The sequence below is a fragment of the Peromyscus californicus genome, unplaced genomic scaffold, assembly GCF_007827085.1.
Source record: "Peromyscus californicus insignis strain IS unplaced genomic scaffold, ASM782708v3 Scaffold_20__1_contigs__length_68692818, whole genome shotgun sequence".
In the NCBI taxonomy this organism is placed as follows: domain Eukaryota; kingdom Metazoa; phylum Chordata; class Mammalia; order Rodentia; family Cricetidae; genus Peromyscus; species Peromyscus californicus.
Window position 1 is genome coordinate 44,535,243 of NW_026294503.1, and position 26,693 is coordinate 44,561,935.

Below are 26,693 nucleotides of genomic sequence, written 5' to 3' on the forward strand. Positions count from 1 at the left end.
TTTCTCTACTCACCTAATAAAGTCAAGGTTTTTCAGACATTCGAAACAGGAACTTCAGGCACACGGACAGCGTTTGGGGCTGGGACTTTCCACAAGGGACTACACTCAAAAAATAATCCATAGGAAACTACCTTTACAGATCCTAGACCTTTGGCTCAGTATTCACCACAAACGTGGTGAGGTGTTTTACGCTAGTATTTGGGCTGCCACCCTCCGCTTTCTGTTCACTTAATTGATCTCCAAGGAGTCAATGAATGGAGCTCCCTAAGGCCAGTATTTAATTGATTGCCTTGGTCTGGCTGCTATAATATTACAACTCTTGGAATACCTAGCATCGATTCTACTATAAAATTTGCCTTACGCATGCCAGTCCGCCGGACATCGTATTCCAGCGACTGCTTTCAGTCATTTGGAGTGCCAGGCGGTGCAGTTTACTATCCTGGTAAGCAGTGGCCAGATGCGCGGGACCTAGGGAGGACAAGATTGGGCCTCGCTCGCGTCCATCAGCCTGAGGCTCAAGGCGGGACTGTTTTGCGGTGTGATTTGGAAGCTGGCCCCACCTCTGGAAAATGAGGGGGCGGTACGGGGAAGAAAAAAAAAAAAAAGCACTGATGTCTCTTTTCATTGGATCGCTGTCAAGTCAGTCAAACCTCTGCTTTGCTCCGGTTGGCGAGAAGGCTCCAGGCAGGTAGCGTGCTCTCCGTGTTGGCCCCTCCCGAGGTGGGACCACGGCCCCCGACGTCTCCGACAGTTGTTGTTGGGGTTTGGGCCTCATTAATTATTCATTAAGGTACTTAAGAGCGCTGCCGCGATTGGTGGCTGAGAGGCCGGGTCGCTTGTGTCCCCGCTAGAGATACGTGTCACCCTCGGGAGGCGGGAGAAGCCGCGCATAAATTATTCCGACCAGGAGGGGCGGGGCCGAGCATAAATTAGTTAAATGAGCCAGGGAGGGAGGGCGGGCGGCCGGCGGCGAATTAGCCTAAGTTCTTAAAGATGGCGGCGGAGCGGAGTCGCTCCCCGGTGGAGTCGCCGGTGCCGGCCTCGATGTTCGCCCCCGAGCCCAGCTCTCCGGGGGCGGCCCGGGCCGCGGCGGCTGCGGCACGACTCCACGGCGGCTTCGACTCGGACTGCAGCGAGGACGGCGAGGCGCTCAACGGCGAGCCGGAGCTGGACCTCACCAGCAAGGTAGGCCCGGGAGGCGGCGGCGGCGGGGCCCGGGGCACCCGAGCGGGCCGGACGGTCTCCGAGGCGACGGCGGGCAGCCGGCGGTCCAGTTGGCGCGGCTCACTGGGACGCGGGAAGGACGCAGCCCGCCCACCTGCCGCGCTCCGGGACGTGCGGGGCCCGGGCCCACGCTCCGCACCCGGCAGCTTTCCACCCGGCCTCCCGCGCTCTCCGCTCCCGCCTCGATCGCGGGCTGCCCCCTTGGCTCCGCCACGTGGAATGGGGCTCCCAACACCGGCCGCGCGCCCTGCATCCCTGTCCCTGTGTGGGCCAGCCCGTCCTCCCCAGGAGGGGGGTCCCCGAGACACAGGGTCTTCCTCTTCCTCGAGCGTCCGGGACGACCGAGGGTCAAGGTGGCTTGGGCAGCGGGGGCGGGATGCTCTCGAAGACAGGTCGCCTATTCTGAGGGGATGCAGGGTGGCAGCCGCTTCTCTTCCTGGGCTCTGGAAAGGAAACAGAAAGTAGTTGCTCAGGCGGCGAGAATGATGTCCGAGGAGTGTCCACTTTCCGTGTCCACCCAAACAGAATACAAAGATGGGGCTAACGAGATGGCTCATCTGGGAAAGGCGCTTGCCTCTTAAGTTTGAGGACCTCAATTTGGTCCCCTGGACTTAGAGAACTGACTCCCACAGGTTGCCCTCCGATGTCCACACGGACGCCGTGGCACGCTCCCCCCGCCATGTCATATAATTTAAAGAATAGAAAGACAGACAATGGGCATGACCCACAGTCTTGCCACCTAGGAGTGGAGCCATCTCTTGTATGCATGGAGTAAGGAAGGGGTTTTAAATAGTGCTTCTGAGTTGTTGAGAAAGTAGGCAGAAATTAAGGTCTCACCATCTACTTGGCATTGTGAAAAATAGAAATGTAAGTATAAGATGTAGCTGGTGTTTAGAAAGTGTTTAACGTCACTGAAGAAACTAATGACCACTTGGAGAGACAGGGAGGACCGGGTTTCCCTTCCAACTCTTGCCATTAAAGAGGTTCTGTGACCTTGGGAAAGTTTCTTAACTTCTCAATTCCCCAGCTATTCCATCAAGAAACTATGGATGCGTTGCAAAAATTAGAAGTGTATGTTAAGACACCCATTATAGTACCAGATCCATATCAGAGACTCAGTAAGTATTTGGACTAGATAGATGATAATTCCCTATGAGGATTAAAAAGCAGCTGATGAAAGATAGAACAACCTCACTCCCTGCCCTTTGTAGGATAATTACAATAGAGATTTTATGGCGCTTTGATGTCCGTGGCCATACTATGCTGAACAAGCTTGATCTCGTCCGATCTCAGAAGCTAAGCAGGGTCTGGTCTGATTACTACTTTGATGGGAGATTTTATGGAGCTTTGAAAATGTTTGTAACATCTCATGGTGGCACAACTACATAAAACTTAGCTCTAAACTGGAAAGAACCTTTTCCTGAAACCTAAGGAAGTGAGTCCCAGTTGTACTTTCTCCTTCTAGTCTCTGCTGGGCACTTGGAAGTCAGTTAGCTTCTTTTTGTCATGGTGGTCCTGTCTAGTTCCTCTAATACCATAATGAGGGTGGCCAAGCTCAGGGAAACCTCCATCCAGAATGTAGGACACAGTGTAACCCTGGTGGCATCCGGGTTATGACTAGACGCTCTGATGAGTTAAATGGGCATGTTAGCAGTGGACTGGCAGGATGTTGGTCCATGGTCAGGGAGCTGAAGAAACCTGGAAACACAGTGGGAAATTGGGACAGAGTGAGAGGGTGGTGCCTTTTTGACTATTTTATTTAATTGCCATGAGTAAGGAACTTCATCAGAGTGCTGGGGAAATCCTCAGGACTTTGAAATTAAGAGAGAAAGAGAGAGAGACTGTGTGTGTGTGTGTGTGTGTGTGTGTGTGTGTGTGTGTGTGTGTGTGTGTGTGTAAAAGAAAAGCTGACCATGTGGAGGAGAGAAGGGGTGGATTGAATAGATATAAGCCCTGGAAAGAGTAGTCTAGATGTTTATGCCTCACTATTACTAAAAAATGTGGGGAGCTAAGGCTCGGAGAGCTTCCAGCAAGAAAAACAACGATCAGTGGTGGCGAGATTCATGCAGTTTTGTAGAAATGTCTGAGTAAAGATAAGTTTGTACTGAGTGTTAGTTGAGCCTGGCCTAGATGCTTTTGTTTTTGTTTTATTTTGTTTTGTTTTGAGACAGGATCTCATTCTATAGCCCAGGCTGGCTTCAAACTCAGCAGTTTCCTTGCCTCAGCTACCCCAGTGCTGGTATCACAGACATGAGCCAGCCCAAATGCTTTATGTTATTCTATAGACTAGAAAATTGAGGTTCAGAGAGGTTAAGTTCTTTGTCCAAGGTCACATAGGAGTGGCTAGAGAATGAAACCTGGCATGCCTGATAGCAATGACCTCCCCAAATAAGTGGTTGATACTTTGTTATTGACAGGATTTACACAGCCCATGGTAAAATAATACTAACCTTAGTGGCGGTAGGTTTTGTTGACAAAGAAAGCCTTTTGCAGGCAGTTTTCAGTGTAGTAATCAAGACAGCTTAGACAAGGTAGAGCAGAATTCTTTGGTTATTATGGGAGCACTGGCCTGTGGGTGGAGGGCATGGCTGTAAGGAAGCAGTCTGCCCTTGAACTCCCTGGTGCACACTGTAGGCAGAAGATGGTGAGGAGGTACAGAGCGGCACTGCTCGGCTGGCTCTCTCGCCGCGTCAGACTGTCTTCTCTCTTGTTTGGGACCTAGCCCTCTTGTGAGCTGGAGGCTGGCTGTGCACACCGCTTCTCCTGCAGACATAATTCATTTAGTATATCATCTGGGTTGTATAAGGCTGTTTCAGGAGAGGCAGAAAGCGTGGGGGGGGGTGGAGAGCTGCACAGCTGTGTTCCATTAGAGTGCTCTGGGGTTTGGTCAGGGTCTTTGGTCAGGCTGTTGATCAGCTTGGGCTGTGGAACTCTCTAGTGAGTGTGGTTCTAAGGCTGTTGGTTTCTCTTCTAGCTGGTTCTAGTGAGCCCTACATCAGAGCAGTATGACAGCCTACTTCGGCAGATGTGGGAGAGGATGGACGAGGGATGCGGAGAGACCATATATGTCATTGGGCAGGGATCAGGTGAGCATAGTTTTCCTTTCCTTTATTTTCAACAATTATTTAGAGCACATTTCCCCACCACTGCCTTTTTGACTCATGTGTCTCCCATGCAGCCACAGTGTAGTACCTGCAGGACTGTCTGGAGAGGAGACATGCAACTGAATATCAGCTCCTACCTTAGTGGTCAGGACAAGGTTGGGGTCAAGGTTCCTTGTCCGGGGCCCTTACAGATGTTTCCTCTCCACCTCAGGACTCCTCCTTTACATTCAGGGAATTGAAGCTTTAGGCAAGGAAACTTCTTGTCTAAGGTGGGCAAGCAAGTCCTAGCTAGGTCTAGAATTAACCCAGCTTTGAGTAACCCTAGGTCTTCCCCTCCGGCCCTGTTGATGGATCCCGTTGCTTTCTGTTTCCTACTTAGCTGAGAATCTCTGTGGTTCTTCTTAAAGCCACCAAGGAAAGACACTCAGAATCCTCTCTTTCACTGAGGTGCTTTGGCCCAGACCACACTAACCACTCAGTCTGGATAGTTGTGATAACAGAAGTCCTTCCTGGCTCCCACTGTATCTTGCCAGGCTCGGAGTCATGTGACCATTCTGGTTCTTGTCCTGCAACCTACTTACTCATCATAATGGAGCCTCCAGTTTTAGAGAAAGGCAGACCCTGTTTCAGAGTCCCCTATGAGATCATGGAATTGGTTTTGTCCACGACCCCCCACCCTCACCTTCCAGTCATCCCTTGTTTACACCCTTAATGCCATAACCTACTTACTACCTTCATCTTCATGACAATACTATCTTTGCTGAAATTATTGAGGATCACTTGCAAGAAGCCCTGGCTGGGCCTGTGTGCATCATTAGGGGCAGTTTTCTTTTCTTAGTAGACTTGTGGAAAGGCACATAATAGTCTGAGTCTGAGTTAAGGAGCTCTCACAGGAGCTTCTACCAAGGCCTGTGATCCTAGCAATCAGGAGCCTGAGGCAGGAGGATGGCCAACTCCAAGCCATCCTAAAACACTGTCTCAAGATAAAAAATATAAAAAAGGCCGGAGGTATAGCTCAGGAGCAGTGCTTCATTGCCTGACTTATGCAAGGCCTGACTGAATCCTGAGTTCTGGAAAAAAATTGTTCAACTATTTGACACATCGGTTATGGATCTTCTAAATCTTGATATTTTTCAAAGCTCTTTTGGATACTTAAAATTTGGTTCCCTGGGCTGGGCTTGTAGCTTAGCAGTGGAATGCTCACTTTCTGTGTGCAAGGCCCTGCACTCTGTCACCAGCGATGGAACGCCAAACAAAACAGAATAGAGCTGGTCCTGGCCCCCAAGGAGGAAAGATGGCACATATACAAATAATCTCAGAGAAAACAGCGTTTAAAAATGCCTCCAGATGACAACCAGGGACAACGACTTGGTCTCTAAATCCCGCCGTGCCCGCCTTTGAAACTGCTCTCCTGTCTGTCTTGTCCTTCCCACTCCTGCTACCCCTCAGCTGTGGCGCCGCTCACCTTATAGAAGACACGGTCAGAGAGACAGACTAAGAGGTCACCTGTCAAGGAAGGGAGGGAGTCTGTCAGCATTGCCAAGGGCTGCTAGGCAGTGGGCTCAGAAAAGGCCATCTGCTCGGTGATAACTCATTGATTCCTTGTGCGAGCTTGTCAAGTATGTCTCCGTTCTGCCTTAAGATGATAAACCACTCATAGGTCACTTCCTACTTTGTAGGAAACCACATAAAGGTCAGTTTTGACAAGGGGTAGTCTTTAAAAATCCGGACTCTTATTTATGTATTTATGTATTTTAATAGGGTCTTGCTTTGTAATCCAGGCTGGCCTTGAATTCTTGATCCTCCTGTCTTCGCCTTCTCCAAAGACTCAGACTCTTCTTTTCTCACCTCCTTTAATGCAGTCTGAATTGTACCATATCCCAACAACTAATTAACTCTCCTTTGGAAGGTAAGATGTATACTCATTTGCCCATCTCCCACACACCCCAGCATTAGCCACGCATCATCCTGGTGACTCCGTCTGCTGGATATTTTGGAGGCAGAGAGAGGTCGGAACTGGTTAAACAAGTTGAACATCAGACAGCACTGAATCCATTGCAAGGCCCCCAAAGGCCAGCTTCATCTCCAGCTTCTTCTGTGTCTTGGTGTTTCATCCCTCCACCAGGCCCTTCCACTGTAGCATGGTGACAAGGAGACCTTCTTCAGAGAAATGAGTTTTTGTTGTTGTTTTGAGACAGGGCTTCTCTGTGTGACAGCCTTAGCTATCCTGAAACTAGTTCTGTAGACTAGGCTGGCCTCGAACTCACAGAGATCCGCCTGGCTCTGCCTCCCGAGTGCTGGGATTAAAGGCCTGCGCCACCACTGCCCAGCCCTCGGAGAAATGTTACATGAATAAATACATTGAAACCTTGTACATAGTCCAGGAGGACTGTTCTATACCTGTGTGCTTTTCATTTAAGGTTGATGCTTTAGGAAGCAAGTCAGTGAGTGTCTAGTAATTTGGGGTCTGGAGCCTGGAAGGTCTGGGTTTACCTGCCGATTTGTTTCCTTGTCTTAAGATGCAGGTAATATTGGCCTGGAGGTATGTACTGCTCTCCAGAGGAACTGGGTTTGGTGCTTATGCATGTTAGGAGGCTCACAGCCATCTACAACTCCAGCTCCTGGGGATCTGACACCCTATTCTGGCCTCTTTGGACATCTGCACTCAGGTGCACATTCCCACACACACACACACACACACAATTAAAAATAAGATCTTTCAGCCGGGCAGTGGTGGTTCACACCTTTGATCCAGCTGAGGCACGTTGATCCCTGAATTCAAGGCAAGCCTGGTCTACAGAGTGAGTTTCAGGACAGCCAAGACTACACACAGAAACCTTGTCCTGAAAAACTAAAAATAAATAAATGAAATCTTTCAGAATAAGTCAACAGTAAGAAAATATGAGTTCTAACAAACCATCCCATGGTGTCTGAGTGAGTTACATGAGTGCCCAAGGAATGAGTGCACTTGGCACCGAAGTGTTAGCATTAGCAGTGGCAGTTTTTCAGGGTCCGAGGTTTGTAGTTGGTTTATTATGGGACTGCTTTGCAAAAAGAACCTCGACAGTTTCTGAAATACTAAGCTGTGTCTTGAGTGCTCATTTGGAGGTTCCAGCAGGGGAACACAGTTGCTTCATATACCCATCACTGGAGAATGGTTCTCTGCCAAGGAAGGTCATCATCTTCAACTGAGCAGCACAACTTCTGGAAAGACACAGCTGGAGCATTGAGGGAGGGAGGGAATACCTGCCTAGCCAGCCAGCTCAGCCTAATCAACCCTCGTGATCAGCGGAGTGACAGATGGCACAGCAGGGTTTGTATTTGTAGGAGTCAGGAACAGCCACACAGAGGAGCTCCTCCTCTGTGAGCAGTGGCGAGTGGACAGAGGAAACCACATGCACAGAGGCATGGAGGCACTGGAGATGCACATTTGGAGGGCCAGATGGACTCTAGTGAGGAGAGGAGAATGTGGGGTCAGGAGGGTCTGGACAGGTAGGCAGGATCCTTTTATGGTCCTTGAATGTCATGCCAAAGAGTTGAGACTTATGTCCCCAAAGCCTGGGAAGCTAGCCTAGCACCTTGAGTAGAGGAATACTTGTGGGAAAGGTAAGCCACCTGGCAGGGCAGAAATCTGATGAGGGCTGCTGTGGCCTGTAGTAACTGGACTCTGGCTTTTCTCCTTGGCTCTTGTCTACTTCTAATATGATGAAAGTGGTACATGTTAGACAGGGGTAATGTGACCACCTGAGAGTTCTGGTGCTCAAGGTGACATTGGTGCTGGCCCCTATTGAAAACCAGCAAGGGAGGTAGATTGTCTGGTGAGGATGACAGCCTTCCCCAACTCAGAAGGGACCAGAGCTCATTCAGCGGTTCATTTAGAACCTTCTACCCTGTGCCGAGCTGCTCTCCCTTGGTTCAGTTGTCTGACATTTTCCAAACAGTTGAGGACTTCAGGTAGGAAAGCTATTCCCCGCAGAATGGTTAAGATACAGTCCCCATCCTCAAGATGTTCTATGTAGTCAGGAGCATGTGCACAAGGACAGGGCATGGCGGATGCTGTAAGGAAGGCAGGTGTTTGCGGGGCCTCTGAGCAGAACCTGTAGGATCTTGCCAAGAGGAGATGTGTTGATTGGCTGGGGTGAGAAATGAGGTTAGAGCTAGGACTGTGGGATCCCGGGGGGAGGAGCTCATGGGTCACTTGCACTGGCATAGAGCTGACTGGAGTGTAGGAATGAGGAGTGTGGAATGACAGAGGGGGGTGGGGCAGTGACCTAAAGGAGTTGGAGCAGAAGGGAGTACTGTTGGTTCTGGAAGATCATTCAGAGATCTTGGTGTGAAAGTGGCAATGTTAGAACTATGGTTTCCTTGGGATCTTAAATTTGTAGGGAACGTGCTAGATGGGCTGTGGCGGGTGGTGTAGAGTCAAGACACATAGACTAGATTCACTGAGACCCCGAGTCAGGCAGCAAAAGAACACCATAAAGAACTGGAATCAGGCCGGGCAGTGGTGGTGCACGCCTATAGTCCCAGCGCTCAGGAGGCAGAGGCAAGTGGATCTCTGTGAGTTTGAGGCCAGCCTGATCTACAGAGCGAGATCCAGATCAGGCTCCAAAGCTACAGAGAAACCCTGTCTCGAAAAACCAAAAAAAAAAAAAAAAAAAGAAAAAAAGAAAAAAAGAACTGGAATCAGCAGGACTGGGCTGATGACAGGGTTATGCTTAGGTGACCAGAAGCAAAGTATTGTCTTTATTAGAATGGGACAGCAAGAGAAGGAACAAGCAGACAGAGAGGGACAGGAAGGAAGGAAAAGCAGCTAGTTTGGAGTCAGGAGACTCCAGTTTACACTGTAGCCCTCTGCAGCCCCCCAGTTTGGAAGTATCTGGTTTCTGTTTACCTTGCTCTTCCATCCCCTCTTCCCTCTTTTTTGAGGGGAACCTCACACTTATGATCCTTCTGCCTCATCCTTTCCAGTGCTGGAATTGTCACGTCGGTTACTCCACTGTTAAAAGGCAATAGCACTGCCTGCTCCGTAGGGCTACAGGAAGTGTCCAGTGCTTTATTGGTGCTGAGCATTTGTGGGCCACTGTTTACAGGGTGAAGGGGCGAGTCTGAATATCAGGCTTCTCGGAGTTTTCATCTAGGCCACTGGATTCCAAGTGGAGCTTGGCAAGGTGGCCAGTGCTAGATAAGAATGTCATTCAAGTCCTGACAGTGGCCGTTGAGGCTGTAGAACGATAGCTAAGGGGAAGGTTTGGAGGAAGAAGGGGGCCTTTGGGGTGGACTGGCAGAGGCTGGCATTCAGAGGATGCGAGCAGGGGAGAACTCTAGCTGGATGGGCAGGGTTGTAGCTGGTTAGAATGATGGGGGCCACTGGTGATGTTTGGCAGTGGCAGGTCCTCTAGGAGTGGTCAGCTCAGAGTACTGGGGATGAGTGTCCGCAAGGGTTGGCTAACCTCAGTTCCTTGGTGTTCAGAGGAATTGAGGAGACGGTTGGTAGCTCAGGTGAGCAGAGACAATGAGAGCGGGTAGTTTTCCTTCTTAAAGGTGGCGAGCTTGCTTTAGGGAACTGGAGGAGGAACAGGCCTGGCCTGGCCTGGCCAGGATTCTGGGTGGTGAAAAGGAAGAGGTGCTACAGGGTGTGCTTAGGAGGGGCTGAGGGGGCTGAGGGAGTGGTGGGCCCTGGACCCACGTCACACAGAAGCACCTGGTGCATTGCTGTTCTTAGACTCTAGGAAGCTAGTTCCTCAGCCTTTTCCTGCCCACCTCCACAGCCTGGGCTCAAATTCTCTTTTTTTTCCAAGACGGGGTTTCTCTGTGTAGCTTTGGAACCTGTCCTGGAACTCATTCTGTAGACCAGGCTGGCCTTGAACTCAGAGATCCACCAGCCTCTGCCGCCCAAGTGCTGGGATTAAAAGCGTGTGCCACCACCACCCGGCTGGGCTCAAATTCTTTTTTCAGGCGTTGACTGGATATGGTACCTGAGCTATCCTAGTTACAAACTGTCTTTAAGATAACCTGGACCACCCCCACCCACCCACCCATCTCCCTCTTCCTGCCCTCCTTGCTTGCCTAGGGCATTGGAGTTTCTCCCTTGCTGGGCTCTTGCTTACTGCCTAGGTCTTCCAGCCTACCTCGCTCTGCCCATGGTATTGTCCTGACCCCGGCCTTAGTGCAGAACATTTGCTTTTGTCTGGTGTCATACCAACTTCCACTTCCCGCTGTTCCTGACGCCATCAGGCTCCCCCCCACAGAGCATCTTCTCTCTTCCTGTCCCTGCCTGGTCACTGTCTGCCATGCTTTCGGCTTTACTTCTCTGCTGTGATGTCTTTTCTCAACTTCGGAAGTTTGGGGTCAGCACCCCCAAAGCTGCCCTCCCCATCCCTGGGCTGTGCTTTGCATCCTCTTCCTTCAGCTCTACAGAGTAGTGCTCAAATCCTGTTGACATTAATTAATTTCTTGTGTCTCTCCCTTGGGGCCGTGAGCTCACTGAGGGCACTTATATTCCCAGCACCCAGTATGAAGCTTGGCATAAGTTCAAGGAGAATCTCGATGACTCGTGAATGAACTACCCAGTGCCCTGCTGGGAGGGGAAGCTGTGGCACTGTGTTTTTCTGCAGTGCCGGGGGGAGTCTGTTTAGATAGAGTTGACTGGCAGGCTTACTGCAGGCTGGTTGGTCAGGCCCCCTTTCCTGCTGATGTCTGGGCTCTTGTCACCAGATGGGACTGAGTACGGACTGAGTGAAGCTGACATGGAGGCCTCCTACGCCACAGTGAAGAGCATGGCGGAACAGATAGAGGCTGATGTCATCTTATTGCGCGAGCGTCAAGAAGCTGGTGGCCGTGTGCGTGATTACTTAGTCAGGAAACGAGTTGGAGACAATGACTTCCTGGAGGTCAGGTGAGGAGGCCATAGAACACTTGCAGGGGTCCTGCTGCATGACTTTTTGGGGGGCTCACGGAGAATGTGATGGAGCCTGTGCTACTTGGGGTGTCAGTGCTCCCTCTCCCTGCCTTCCCCTCCTCCTTCCTAGGATAGAGTATGGGGACTCGTGGTCTTCACAGTGCTGCTCTTTGTCCGAGTTCCGTCCCTCGGGACTCCATCTGGGACATGGGAGAGAAGACCAGCCATGCATTCTGTGGCAACCCTGTGCTTGTGCTCACTTTACCATCAGCTTGGGAGGCTAGAAACCGGGAGCTAGGGAGATACTTTGTGGCTTTTATAACTTCGGGGGTCTTCCCAGCAGTGGGATTAGGGTTGTAGGCATTGAAGGAGCCAGGACTCCTGACTTTGTGCTCCCTGGGTACAGCTCCAGGAACACCCACTCTGCTCATCTAGGAATAGGACATCCTGAGTCAGGTTGCTGGGGTGAACCTCAGGCGGGGACCCAGTCTCTGGTGGAGTAGTCTCTTCAGGACTCGTTCTCACACTGCTTCGTGTCCATAGGGTGGCAGTGGTGGGCAACGTGGATGCTGGCAAAAGCACGCTCCTGGGAGTCCTAACACACGGAGAGCTGGACAATGGCCGTGGCTTTGCCCGCCAGAAACTCTTCCGTCACAAACATGAGATTGAATCTGGTCGAACCAGCAGCGTGGGCAATGACATTCTGGGCTTTGACAGTGAAGGCAATGTAGTGAACAAGCCGGACAGCCACGGTGGCAGCCTCGAATGGACAAAGATCTGTGAAAAGTCCACTAAGGTGATTACTTTCATTGACCTGGCTGGCCACGAGAAGTACCTTAAGACCACTGTTTTTGGCATGACTGGCCATTTGCCTGACTTCTGCATGCTCATGGTAAGTGTGACATTTCCCTCAGCAGGGGACCTGGGGATGCTCTGCAAAGGTTCGGCATCATTCTGAGCCTGGGTCCTTCTGGGTGGGGTAAGGATGGCAAGTTTGGGATCTTGGGGAGCTCAGCCCTAGCTCTGTGGTCTTGTCCACAGGTGAACCTTGACCTTTCTCCTGCATTTAGATCAGGGAGGGGACCCCCTGGTATAAAGCAAGGTATCACTTGCGGATCAGGAATGTTTTCTCTAGCACCTCAGGGTACTTTGAGAGAGTGGCCCCAGGTGGCACCCTCGAGATCAGCCTGGGGAGGAAAGGAGAAGAGCACCTCACATCTGGAGCCAAGGGCAGCAGTCAGCAGGGCCTCAGGTAGTGTCTTCAGTGCCTGGGAGGGAGATACGGCAGCCATTGTACAGCCCTTTTGGGGAAGCTAATATGGGCCTGGCCCTGTGCTTACCTGGTGGCTCGCACAGTGGGAAGTAGGCCTTCCTGGTCCTGGGGCTCCCAGAGAGCATGTTCAAGCAGCTCCTCATGTAACATCACTGAAAAGGAGAGGGGCGGAGGACTCAGCTTTGCTCATGTGTGTGCATGTATGTTCTGAGCTTCCTGTACTTTATGTATAGATTCAAGGGGAGAGGGGGGAGGAAGAGGATGCGCACATGTGCAGTGAGTTTTCAAGTCCTTCCAAAGCCCCTCCACCCTCCTGGTTCTTCAGCTGCCTGTGCTAATAAGTGTGGTAAACACAGGCATCTGTTCCTACAAAACATGCTCAAGTTGCCCCACAAACAGGTTCTCAGGCCAACCTCTCAAACTGGAGAGGAGGGCGCAGCGTGTGCTGTAGGGATGCCCATCCCTCTGCCTGCGCTGCTTGGGCAGCGGTTGCTCTCAGTTTGAACCTTGCAAAGGGCTGTCACTCCTCTTGACTGAGGAAAGCTGCCATACCAGAAGGCATCTCTGTGGAAGTCCACAGGGGCCCCTGGGCCTGTGGCCATTTCAGAAGGGTTTGGAGGGTGAGAAAGATGGCTAGTGGGTAAAGGTGCTTGCCCAGCAAGCCTGGTGACCCGAGTTTCATCCCCAGCACCCACCTAAAGGTAGGAGAAAACGGACTCCATCTGCTTGTCTTCTGACCGTTAGATGTGCGCACACTAAGAAGAATTTTTAAAATTTAATCTTTGTTTCATTTTATGTGTCTATGTTTTGTCTGCATATATGTCTGTGCACCACATGTGTGCCCAGTACTCACAGAGGTCAGAAGAGAGTTGTAGTGGGCTTTCTTGGACCACCAACCAGCTCCCAAATCATGACACAAAGACTTATTATCAGTTATGAATGCTTGGCCTTATGCTTGTTCCACTAGCGCTTATTACTTAATTTAACCAGTTTCTCTTCATCTACATTTTATCTCGGGGCTTTTTACCTTTCTTTCCTTATGTATGTCCTTCTCTGTGTCTGTCTATCTGGCCCCTGAGTCTCCCTCTCTTTCTCCTCGATTCCTATTTATTCTGTCTGCCAACCTTGCCTGTCCCTCTACTGTGTAGCTATTGGCTGTTCAGCTTTTTATTAGACCAGTCAGGTGCCTTAGGCAGGCAAGGTGAAACAGCAACACACCTTCACATAATTAAACAAATGCGTTATATCTTTACATAATTAAACATATTCCATAACAGAAGGTGTCAGATTCCCCAGAGTCTGGAATTACAGACAGTTGTGAGCTGCCACGTGGGTGCTGGGAATTGAACCTGGGTCCTCTGGAAGAGCAGCCAGTGCTCTTTAACTGCTAAACCATCTCTCCAGCCTCTAATAATAATAATTAAAAAAAATTCTACCCTGAATGTATTTTTTTAAACATGAAGGGTTTGGAAACCAACAACATAAGCACTTTTTTTTCTGTTTGTGTTGTAATCGACTGACCTGTGTAATAATTGTACCACTTCTGAGGTCCAGTATGTGTCAGTGTGTGTACACAGTGTGTATGAACCACACTAGCTAGTTAGCATCTCCTGGAGAGACATGCTCCTGTTGTATCACAGCCTAATGCATGTCCTCCTTATCATGCCTTTAGAGACTCCAGTTCTTCATACAATTAAAAAGCATGTCTAACTGAACTGTAGTGAGTAAGGACAATGATGGGATAATCTTCATCCCAAACAAAATTTTCCTGTCTGACTTTAGGCCATCATCCATTTATTAGACTTCTTAGACAGCAGAAAAAGAACTTGAATCCCACCCGTTGGGGGGGGGAGGTAAGAGGGTCTCCTGAGTTACATACTAGTACCCTGTCTTTGTCTTTCTCCTTTTTGTTTTTTTTTGGGACAAGGTCTCTCTGTGTAACCCTGGCTGTCCTAGAACTTGCTCTGTAGACCAGGCTGGCCTCGAACTCAGAGATCCACCTGCCTCTGCCTCCCAAGTGCTGGGATTAAAGGTGTGCGCCCCACTGTCTGGCTTCTTTTTCCTTTTTAAGTAAATAAATAACAAGAACAATGAATATCTTGTTAATGTTCCACAGTGATGAATTTTCCAAGGGGAGAAAAAGTAACATATAGAAACCAATAGATCATTCTCAGGCTCAGTGTGGAAACAACGAAGTGTGTCCCATTTGTATTGAAAGGGAGTGGAAAGAAGTAGCTGGAGGACCGGAGATAAACTGGGACAGGCAGCAGGGGCAGCAGCGGGGCTGAAGAGTCCCCTGCGTGCTGCCAGCAGTGAGAACTACAGCAGTGAAGATGTCCCAGCGTGTTCAGAGTGCCACACAGGCGCAGGATGGCGGCTTCTCTTCGTTTTACTGTGGTCGGCATTCACTTGCATGGTACAGAAATAAAAGGCAGTGAAGAGTGCCAGTGGGTGCTGCCACGCCTGACCACCTGAATTGGATCTGGAAAAGCCAGCTTCCACAGGTTGTCCCAGTCTCCAAACACACCATGGCGTGACTCCCTCGCCATACACACATACATACACACAATAAACTGTTTTGGTTTTTTTTGTTTGTTTGTCTTGAGACGGTCTCACTATGTAGCCCTTGCTGAAACTTGTGTAGACCAGGTTGGCTTCAAACTCATGAAGATCCACTTGCCTCTGTCTCCCAAGGGATCAAAGGCATGTGCTACCACACCCATCGTGAAAATATAATTTTTTTTCCCCTGAGACAGGGTTTCTCTGTGTAGTTTTGGTGCCTGTCCTGGATCTTGCTCTGTAGACCAGGCTGGCCTTGATCCCACAGAGATCCGCCTGGCTCTGCCTACCGAGTGCTGGGATTAAAGGCGTGCGCCACCACTGCCCGGCAAATATATTTTTTAAAAAGACAACTGAGAGCATGTAGTAAAAAGTTCCCCTTCTTTTGTTTCCAGAGGCAGTCACTGTCTTCAGTTTCTTGTATTCCTGCCAGAGATACTTTTAAAAATGTTTTTTATTTTCTATTTATGAGCATTTTTCCTGCATGTACGTATTTGTACTGTATGTAGTATCCTTGGGCCAAAAGGGCATAGGACCCCTTGGAACTGGAGTTTTGGACAGTTGTGAGCCACTGTGTAGTTACTGGGAACTGAACCTGGGTCCTCTGGAAGAGCAGCCAATGCCTTAACCCCTGAGCCATCTCTCCAGCCCCAGAGATACTATGTGCTCATACAGCAAGTGTCCAGTCTGATGTCAAACGTAAGGTGACCTGTTGCTTGTTTTTTTTTTTTTACTTTTTTGGGGGGCCTGTCACCTAGTTTCCAAACAAATCACACACGGAGGCTTATTCTTAATCATAAACACCCAGCCTTACCTTGGCTTGTTTCTTGCCAGCTTTCCTTAAATTATCCGGTTTACCTTTTGCCTCTAGGCTCTCTTCCTTCTCTTACTCCATGGTGGCTGGCCTCCAGCATCCTCCTCCTTCCTCTCCCCTTCCTTCTTCTTTTTCTCCCAGATTTCTCCTCCTATTTATCCTCTCTGCCTGCCAGCCCCGCCTATCCTTTCTCCTGTCTCGCTATTGGCCGCTCAGCTCTTTATTAGCCCATCAGGTGTTTTAAACAGGCACAGTAACACAGCTTCACAGAGTTGAACAAATGCAACATAAACAAAAGTAACACACCTGAAAATAATATTCTACAGCAGTGACCCTCTAAAGTAGAAGTGTTTAGCCCTGTTTTAAAGGTGTGTTTACTGAAGACCAAGGATATTAAACTGATCACACTTTGGGGAATATAGATGGTTGTGCATCCCAGACTCTCTGAATTGTCCTTATTGTTTACAAGACTCCTTTGTTTTTTTGTTGTTGGTTTGAACTGAGTTTTTGTTTGTTGGGTCTATTTTTTGCAGTACTGAGAACTGAACCTCAGGTCTGGTGATGCTGGGCAAAGTCTGTCTCTTAAGTTGCACCCCCAGCCCTTGTTTACTTTTTTTTCATACAGGGTGTCACTGAATTTTCCAGGCTGTTTCTAAAAGTTCTCTGTAACCCAGGCAGGCCTCATGGCTCAGGCTTCTGAGTAGCTGGGGTTGCAGTAGCTGGGGTTGCAGGCATTGTTGCCGCGGCCTGCTTTTCAGGTGTAAGTCCTCATCACCAGAGCTTGGTTAAATGAACTTGACCCAGCCCAGCTTTCACCAGCAGGCTGGAGTCCCCGCCCACCAAGCAGCAATCTCTGTCTTCCTTGTCCTGACAGTTCCTTTCTGTTGGCGCAGGTGGGCAGTAATGCTGGCATCGTGGGGATGACCAAGGAGCACTTGGGATTGGCATTGGCACTCAATGTACCTGTCTTTGTGGTTGTCACCAAGATTGACATGTGTCCTGCCAACATCCTTCAAGGTAAGTGAAGCCTCCAGCTGCATCAGCCTCTGGGGTTGTCTGCTCCGAGCCTCAGCCCAGCACCTCCTACATCCTTGTCTGTACTAGACCTTGGCCTCAGTTTCCATCAGCCGAGTCTTCTACTTCTTCCTCTCCTGTGTAGCTCTTGATTAGGAGAAATCTAGAATTTCCCTCTGTTCTTTTTCCTTCCTGGTTCCAAGCAGGATCTATGAAGTCCCTAGTCTGCCATTTTCCCCCCAGTGTCCTCCTCAGCAGGCATTGGGCTGTACCGTTGAAGCAGATGTGTATGGAGGAGTTGGGCAGAGGGTCTTCTGGTCTTTAGCCACCACAGCTTCCCCCCAGGCCTTAGGACTAGGCCTCTGCACCTCTGGTGCTGCAAGTTGAACAGCACTGCCCCGTTAGGAGGTCTCGTAAGAAGGGCCCCTGCCTGGAGAGATGGCTCAGAGGTTGAGAGCACCTGCTGCTCTTCCAGAGGTCCTGAGTTCAATTCCCAGCAACCACATGGTGGCTCACAACCATCTGTCATGAGATCTGGTGCCCTCTTCTGGCCTGCAGTCATACATGCTGTATACATAATAAATAAAATAAATCTTTAAAAAAAAAAAAAAAAAAAAAAAAAAAAAAAAGAAGGGCCCCTGCAGATCTGTAACCCAAGGCACTTGTCTGTCTGTCCGGACTCGTGGCCTTAGAAAAGAGGCCCATCTGTGCTCTCTGTACACTAGCAGCATGTACCCACCCAGCTTTGATCTTCCTTTTTGCTTCTCCAGGCATTGTGGCATTTAACACTGGTCCGTCTGTCTGTCTGTCTCCTGCTTGCATCAGTATTGAGTGCACCCGTCTTACCCTGGAAGTCTGGCCAGAGAGAAGCCTGTGTCCCCTAATTCTGTTCCATTTCACCCTTTAAGAAACCCTGAAGCTGCTACAGCGCCTGCTGAAGTCACCAGGTTGCCGGAAGATCCCTGTCTTGGTGCAGAGCAAAGACGATGTGATTGTCACAGCCTCCAACTTCAGCTCTGAGAGGTAACGAACGGGGGCAAGGCTAAAGGGTGGGGAAGCACGGCTTCTAAGCAGGCGCCCTTGCCAGCAGGGCCACAGCGAGCCATAGGCCTGAAACAGCCAGTAGTCAAGCATGAGGTCTCATGGACGTGGTTGGAGGAAATAGAAGGTTCTGTCTTTGCATGAGTCTCTTAGGTCAGCAGTGTTGTTCAGAGCCTATATCGGGCAGCTCCTCTTCTGAGTTACTGATCTCTCTGACCTTGGAATCCCAGATGGGACATCACATCCTTACCTGGGAAATGGGGATGCTATTAACTTCCTGGATTAGCCAGGGTTCTCTAGAAGCACAAAACCAATGGACTGAATATGTACCACACGGGGTATATTAGATTGGCTTACACAATACAGGCGGAATAGTCCAACAGTGGCTGTCTGCTTGATGGAGAGGCTGAGAACTCCATAGCTGCTTCATCCGCAAGGCTGGATGCCTCGTTAGTTCCAGTCTGGAGCTGAAGTCCTCAAGGATACCTGGAGAGCTGCTGGTCTTTAGTCCATGTTGCAAGGCCAAAGAAACTGGGCTGTGATGTCAGTTGAGGCAGGCGGCCACGGCAGCGATAACAGTAGGCGCACTGGTCCACGAGGAGCGAAGGCAGGCGGCCACGGCAGCGGTAACAGTAGGCGCACTGGTCCACGAGGAGCGAAGGCAGGCGGCCACGGCAGTGATAACTAACAGTAGGCGCACTGGTCCATGAGGAGCGAAGGCAGGCGGCCACGGCAGCGGTAACAGTAGGCGCACTGGTCCACGAGGAGCGAAGGCAGGCGGCCACGGCAGTGATAACTAACAGTAGGCGCACTGGTCCACGAGGAGCGAAGGCAGGCGGCCACGGCAGCGGTAACAGTAGGCGCACTGGTCCACGAGGAGCGAAGGCAGGCGGCCACGGCAGTGATAACTAACAGTAGGCGCACTGGTCCATGAGGAGCGAAGGCAGGCGGCCACGGCAGCGGTAACAGTAGGCGCACTGGTCCACGAGGAGCGAAGGCAGGCGGGAAAGGCAGCGATAACAGTAGGCGCACTGGTCCACGAGGAGCGAAGGCAGGCGGCCACGGCAGCGGGGCTCCTCACCCACCCCCCACCCCACCCCACCCCCGTTTATGTTTATTTTGTGTTGTTGTTTGTTTTTTGACAAGGTCTCTCTACACTACATAGCCCTGACTGTCTTGGAGCTCATTTTGTAGACCAGGCTAGCCTCAAACTCAGAGAGAGAGATGTGCCTGCCTTTGCCTCCAGGGTGCTAGAATTAAAGGCATGCACCACCATGCCCAGCCTTCTTTCTTGGACTTCTTTGTATCTGGGCCCAGTGCTCTGAACTGACCACTCATAGAGAAACTGACATCACCAGACGTTACAAGGGGCCTCCCAGCATTCTCCACAAATACAACCCTGCCCTCCTTGGGGGAGGGGCTTCCTTACTCAATTGCTGCTTCCCAGAAGAGCCTCTTAGTTGATTCTCATCCACTCAAGCTGGCGACCAGGATTAATCTTCACTCCCCCAGAGAGGGCGGTTGGTTGCTGGAATGGAAGTCATGAGCGTAAAAGGCGCCAGCCTGTGCACAGTCTGTGGAACGCTATCTTGTTATCACTCACTGACTTATACTATTTCTCAAAAGCCCCCTAATCACAGGTCAGTTTGTTGTTAGCCAATGAGTCTTTTCATTGCATACATGTTTATTGGAGGTTCATTCTACCAGACTCTTCCTCCAGATGTTAATGCATCTAGATTCTAGATGCTGACCTGAGCACAGTGCAAGGCTCTTTAGCTCATTGGTCCAAGGTCATCTTTTTTTTTTTTTTTTTTTTTTTTTTTTTTTGGTTTTTTGAGACAGGGTTTCTCTGTGTAGCTTTGCACCTTTCCTGGGACTCACTTGGTAGCCCAGGCTGGCCTCAAACTCACAGCGATCCGCCTGCCTCTGCCTCCCGAGTGCTGGGATTAAAGGCGTGCGCCACTGCCGCCGCCCGGCCCAAGGTCATCTTTTGATAACTGTTCCTTTCCTTCATATGCCCGGAGCCAGGGCCTTGTTGGGAGCTACCTGTCCCCGACTTCTCTGTGCTCCAGAGCAGCCCGGCATTTGTCCTGTGTTTCTAGCCTGGTGGTGTCTTCAGTACCACCAGTTGTCCACAAGGGGCTCCATTTCAGGGGTCCAGCCCTGCTCCAGTTCCCTGGAGTCCCTAGCCTGTGGGGGTACTCGGGAATATGCAGTTCCTGATGTCAAGATAAGACAGAGGGACTGGGTGGCTGCCCCAGGCCTCCCTTCCTTACGTCTTCTCCTCCATTTAGGATGTGCCCGATATTCCAGATCTCCAATGTCACAGGCGAGAACCTTGATCTGCTCAAGATGTTCCTCAACCTCCTGTCCCCCCGCACCAGCTACAGGGAGGAAGAACCTGCCGAGTTCCAGATAGATGACACCTATTCTGTCCCTGTAAGTGCCTCCGGGTGGCAGGCACTTCCTGCTCTGTCCTCAGTGAAGGAGTCTGTGATGGGAATAAGCTTAACAGGCTGGGGTCTTCTTCTTGGCAGGGTGTGGGGACAGTGGTGTCTGGGACCACGCTGAGGGGCCTGATCAAGCTGAATGACACACTGCTGCTGGGCCCAGACCCCTTGGGTAACTTCCTGTCCATCGCTGTCAAGTCCATCCATCGCAAGCGCATGCCTGTCAAGGAGGTGAGGGGGGGCCAGACAGCCTCCTTTGCCCTGAAGAAGGTGAGTGAGGATAGTTCTAGAAACTCTCCTTGAATTCTCTTAAGTCCAGTTCTGTGGCTGCATTGCAAGGTTACTGACCCTTTTCTCATGGAGGAGGAGACTGAGGTCACAGCCTAGTAACCTTTCCAAGCCAGGGCTCATCCGGGACTGTTTGTCTCCTGAGCTCGGCTCCTGCCTTTGTGGCCTGAGCAGTAGTCACTGTCACAGTACAGTCGGATAGGAGTGTCCCTCCTGTGCACAGTACCGCCCTCTTAAGCTTAGGATGGATGGGATCTGTGCCCCATACTCTTCCATGTCCTGGGGCTGGGGGTGAGCACTAGCTCTGGAGTTACCTACCTTCCTGTAAGCCAGAATGACCAGGACAAGTGGGATCTGGTTTGTCTTCCCCAGTGGTGAAGTTTGCTCTGGTTTCTTCCACCTGAACACTGGCTTGCCTACCTGTGCTCCTGGCTCTGTCAGGGCTGCAGCTGGAAAGCTGAGTTTCTGGGCAGTCTCTCCTGCCTCCTGGCTCTGTCAGGGCTGCAGCTGGAAAGCTGAGTTTCTGGGCAGTCTCTCCTGCCTCCTGGCAGCCGTGTTGAGCTTGCTACACAGCACCAAGGCTGCCTTGTACTGTCTGCATTAGATGGTAGTGAGAGGTGGGGCTGTTGCAGTGGTTCCACTCCTGGAGAGACAGCTTGATCTCTAGGACCAGGCTGGGTAAACTGAAGGAAACCATGGTCCTTGAGCTCTGTGTTCTCCTTTTTCCTTTCAGATAAAGCGCTCATCCATCCGGAAAGGCATGGTGATGGTTTCCCCACGCCTGAATCCCCAAGCCTCCTGGGAATTTGAGGCTGAGATTCTTGTCCTCCACCATCCCACCACAATTAGTCCACGTTACCAAGCCATGGGTAGGTGTCCAAGGTCCTGCCAGCCTCAGAGCTTGTGTACTAGCGTCCTCTCAAAGGAGCTCCGCAATCTAAGCCCAAGGCTTCCAACTCCAGGCAGGGCAGTTCTCTATCCTGGTTAGCCAAGCCATTCCTTTAGCTCAGCCCCTGAGCAGCACTAATTGTTCAGTCCTACAGATGCTCTGAGACCGAGACCTGTCCTCAGGGACCACCTGCCAAAATCTATTCAGCTGTGTGCCTGGTGGGATCGTCAAGGTGCTAGAAACAGTCCTGTGGGAAGGCATGTGTACACACAGAGGCACTCAGGCTCTGCCACATAGGCCTAGGGAGGGGAGGGAGGGGAGGAGGCAGGATCAGATCTGAGAGTAGGCTACACCGAGGTATCTGGTTCTCAGAGTTCTTGTCCCGTCTTAGAGAAACAGCTCTAGCCTGAGGCCACAGGGTAGGTCATGCCTGTCCTGACTCTGGTTCTCTTGCCAGTACACTGTGGGAGCATCCGGCAGACAGCTACCATTCTGAGCATGGATAAAGACTGTTTGCGCACAGGAGACAAGGCCACTGTCCACTTCCGCTTCATCAAGACCCCTGAGTACCTGCACATAGACCAGCGGCTGGTGTTCCGGGAAGGTCGCACCAAGGCTGTTGGCACCATCACCAAGGTATGATTGGCAAAGCCTTACCTGCCCAAGGAAGCTTCAGTATGCTCTAGTCCAGTACCCAGGAGCCAAGCTCCTCTTGAGAACCCAGGAGTCATCTTCATTCTGGGACAGAGGCATGGTTCCTGCTCTGGCAGAGCTGAGCCAGTACCAGGAGATGGCTCTGGTGATGTCTTTGCTTCCCCAGGAGTTGTCCTTAGGCCCTCCTGTCTTGGGCTTTGGAGGCTGTCTTGAAGGAGAGAAGGTGGCATTGGGGTATGGTGCTCCTCCATAGGGGACAAGGTGTCTGTAGACCTCTGAGGCACTACCTCTGGGTCCTGGGGCTTGCTTGGGTCTATGCCTGAGGGCTTCCCACAGCATGGGAGAGCCATTTGGAGTGAGTCCTGGGTTTCATGGGGACACGGTTGGAAGGTCCCACAGCATGGGAGAGCCATTTGGAGTGAGTCCTAGGTTTCATGGGGACACGGTTGGAAGGTCCCACAGCATGGGAGAGCCATTTGGAATGAGTCCTGGGTTTCATGGGGACACGGTTGGAAGGTCCCACAGCATGGGAGAGCCATTTGGAGTGAGTCACGGGTTTCATGGGGACACGGTTGGAAGGTCCTATGGTGCTTGAGTTGTTTTTCCTGGAACCACCTTTTGCCTGCTGTAGACCTCTTCCATAGTTTTGGGTAGGACATTTGGTAGAGGATTTGACCCCTGCCTATATAGAGGAAGACATGGTTTCCATGTCTGAGACTGGAATGAACCTCAGACTGGCTTTTCTTCCTGAGACGCTTCCCTCGGGCCTGTCTTCTTGACAGTGTGGTAGAGGCTACAGCACCCACTGTGGTGTTCCACGGTGGTGTTCCACTGTGGTGTTCCACGGTGGTGTTCCACTGTGGTGTTCCACGGTGGTGTTCCACTGTGGTGTTCCACGGTGGTGTTCCACTGTGGTGTCCTGTGGAACCCAGCCAGTCTTCTTTCCTGCTGTGTTTGAGATTGAACTTGGGCCACAAGGAAGATTCTGAGTCAGTTGCTCCTAGATGGTAGCTTTTATGGTTCCTGATGGGCATTTCTTTTGTGTCTTCAGGGGCCTGAAGTTAAAGCATGGTCCAAAGCAGTGCTGGGCAGCCCAGCCCCTAGCGCGGGAGTAGGGCGGCAGAAGTTCAGAGGGCTGGAGCCTTCCTAGGCAGAGAGGCAGGACGTGAGACGTCTGCACCAGTGCTGTGGTAGTCCTGGCCTCAGTGGGAGTGGGAAGGCCTCTTTGCTCTGCCTCCTGAGGTGGCCTTTCTGCCATCTGCTTCGCTCAGAACTGGGCAGGCAGCTCTCACATCATGCTATCCACTTGGCCTCCACAGCTCCTCCAGACAACCAACAACTCCCCCATGAACTCCAAGCCCCAGCAGATTAAAATGCAGTCCACAAAAAAGGGCCCCCTGAGCAAACGAGAAGAAGGAGGTCCATCTGGCATGCCAGCGGCTGGGGGGCCCCCAACTGGAGATGAAGCTTCCTCTCTAGGGACTGCACAGGCTGCTACATCCAGTGGTCTCCAGCCACAGGTAAGCAGGGCCTCTTACAGTCTCCAGCATGCTGGTGGGAGGGGCGGGACTGAGAATCGAACTGGTCCTCATTGGCATTTGGTTTTAATGAAATAAAGAATAGAAAAATGTCAAGGTTCCCCTTTTTGTTGTTTTGATTTTTTTTTTTAAAGACAGGATCTCACTCTGTAGGGCAGACTGGCCTGAAATTGACTCTGTAGGTTAGACCAACCTTGAACCTAAGGCAGTCTTCCTCAGCTTTTCTGGTGCTGAGATCACAGGCCTGAGCCACCACACCCGGCCAAGGCTTCCCTTTGATAGTACGGATGGATATATTTGGGTTCTAGTGCTGTGTGTGGCTGAGATCCAACACACCTGAGAGACACTGCCTTGGAGCTCCTTCCGCACCTCTCCCAGCATGAGGAACCCTTGCTGGGTCGTTGTCCCTCCTGTGCGTCAGACTTGGCTCACCTGCCTATTCCTCAGTTCTTGCTGACCCAACAGGCCCAGTCTCCTCGCCCTATGCCTGTCCCGTGGCCTCCTCTCTGGTCTTGTTGGAGCAGGCTTCTGAGTCTGGTACTGTCGCACAGTCCCAGTGCTAACTCTCCCTCCTCCCCATGCGCTCCTCTTCCCTCTCCTTGTGCGCCCCGTTCTGTGGTTTCTGAGCCCCTCTCCCAGTGAGCAGTGATGCATGTGGACTCCTGTTCCCTTTGTGCTTCTCTGACCAGGCCCCCCCCCCCCCCCCATTACCACACATAGCCACACGACCAGGAAGACTCCATTTCCCCTTGGAAACTCCTGACTAGGTCAGGGCTACTACATGGTCACTGCCTGGCCCTGCTTTAGCGGACCACCGTTTCTCAAGTGCCTGCTTTCTTTCCTTTTAGCCCAAGCCCAGCAGTGGGGGCCGGCGACGAGGGGGCCAGCGCCACAAGGTGAAGTCCCAGGGGGCCTGTGTGACTCCTGCCAGCGGCTGCTGAATATTCCCCTGGTCCACTTGACCACCCATGGGATCCTCACTCTGGCTACTGCTCACCAGCTGGGCAGAGCATCTTTGACCGCCACCCGCCCACTCCAGCCCACAGCCAGAGCATCCTTGTTGCCACACCCCCATTTTCCAGGGGGCGATTATAATTTATAAGATGAGGATGGACTAGATGTCTGAGGACTGACCATCATCTCCCACCTGCCTCCTCCCTTACTCACGTCTTTCGTACATCTGGGCCCTTAATTTCTATTCTTTTTATTATATATCTCTGTCTTGTATGTGTGTGCGTGTGCGTGTGCGTGTGCGTGTGCGTGTGCGTGTGTGTGTGTGTGTGTGTGTGTGTGTAGGGGGTGTGTGCAGGAGTGCAGCTGACCCTGTCAGTCTCCGTTTCAGTCCTGGCTGACCACTAGCCTTCAAGAGCTGCCCCCTGTCCTTCCATCCATCTGTATCTGTCTCAATGAGATCCTCAGAGCCTTTAGGGAACCTCAGGAGCCCAAGGCACCTCTCTTCCCTGGCCAGTTGCCCCTCTTAGCTAGAAGCTCTTCTTTGGCTTAATAGCTTGTGCCAGAGCAGGGATCCCCCAATCTAAGATTTGGGGAGTTTAATGGAAAGTGGTGGCCTCCCCTATCTCTCCTTTTCCCTCCTAAGCTCCCAAGCAGGTAATGCCAAAAGCTCTTCAGTGGCACCTGTGATCTGTAGAGGGCATGGTGACTGCATTATAGGATTGCCCATCCTGACTTTTTTGTTGTTTTTTTTTTTTGAGACAGGGTTTCTCTGTGTAGTCCTGGCTGTCCTGGAACTCAATCTGTAGACCAGGCTGACCTCGAACTCACAGAGATCTGCCTGCCTCTGCCTCCCAAGTGCTGGGATTAAAGGCATGCGCCACCACCGCCTGGCTGCCCACCCTGATTCTTGACCCTTGCAGTGGATCCAAAGAACTGGGTGGGCTTACCCTTGGAGACAATCCTGGGCTTGCCTGGCTGGCCCTGGCTGCTCTGGCTTCTGTACCCGCTGGAGGCTCTTCCTGTTTCCACTTAGATCTCTGGCTGAACCTCAGAGCGTGGGGTACTAGACTGGGTCTGGGCCTTCTTTGAATCGGGTTTTATAGTACCTCCTTTTGGTGGGGGAGGGGAGATGCTTCTCTGAGTTGAACCAGGACTAGAAACCCTCCTTTCCCACATCACCCCAACATAGCTGCTACAGCCATGGCATCACAGCAGTGAAAGATCTGAGCCCAGATGTCCCATTGGGGTGTGTAAGGGCAGTGGCAGTAGAGAGTCTTCTAGGCCATCAAAAGCACTGCTGCTGGGGGAGGGTGGCGAGCCCTGCACCCTGACCTCAGGCTGGGGTGCTCCTTCTCAGCCAGGACACACCCAGCTGGCTGGGTCCCTCTTCAGCCCCACCTCCCTCCCAAGCTCTCTCTTGTCCTTTGCTCCTGACCGCTCTTACCGCCCTGCCCTTCCTTCCAGCAGTTTCTAGTTACCACTGCCCCGTGGCCATGGACTGACCAGACCAGCATTCACAATAAAAGTTTGTTCTAAGTTGACAGTGTCATGTTCCCTGCCCGGCCCTCCAGGGGGAGGTGCTTGCTGCATCGGGACACTGGTTCTGCCTGCCCTGGACACCTGGCAGCCCAGGGGAGTGGGGCCTCCAGGAGCCCCGCTTCCGCAGGTGCAAATGCTCCGCCAGCTACCTTTGAACCCCACTTTCCTCCTCACACAGATCCCCCGCCTCCAGGTTGTGTGGATTCGTTGAGAGTGTGAGGGAGACAGGTGTTCTGGACAGGCTGAACGCAGTGTGGTGCTGCTGTGGGTGGCCTTGCTCACTCCACAGCTGGGCGGTCACTGCTGCCGCCTCCGAGGTGGACAACACTGAAGCTCAGGGAAGGGAAGGGCTGTCTCCAGTGGGTTAGTTCCTACTCACCCTACAGCTTTTCCCAGCCAGCTGGAGGTTCACCTGTTAGTGGCTCTGGCTCGCTTAGGCTGGTGCCTTTGT

At 51.5% G+C, this 26,693-nt stretch overlaps 1 protein-coding gene across 1 annotated transcript; it reads left to right on the forward strand.

The window, feature by feature from the left end:
* Nucleotides 1-971: 971 nt before the first annotated feature.
* Gtpbp1 (GTP binding protein 1) lies at nucleotides 972-26,244 on the forward strand. The gene is made up of 12 exons (XM_052748364.1): nucleotides 972-1,185; nucleotides 4,199-4,310; nucleotides 11,046-11,226; nucleotides 11,773-12,121; nucleotides 16,769-16,892; nucleotides 17,798-17,912; nucleotides 20,225-20,369; nucleotides 20,468-20,650; nucleotides 21,402-21,537; nucleotides 22,015-22,193; nucleotides 23,531-23,731; nucleotides 24,598-26,244. The coding sequence occupies exons 1-12, from the start codon at nucleotides 994-996 to the stop codon at nucleotides 24,688-24,690; spliced, it is 2,010 nt and encodes a 669-aa protein (XP_052604324.1). The 5' UTR covers nucleotides 972-993; the 3' UTR covers nucleotides 24,691-26,244.
* The last annotated feature ends 449 nt before the right edge of the window (nucleotides 26,245-26,693 follow it).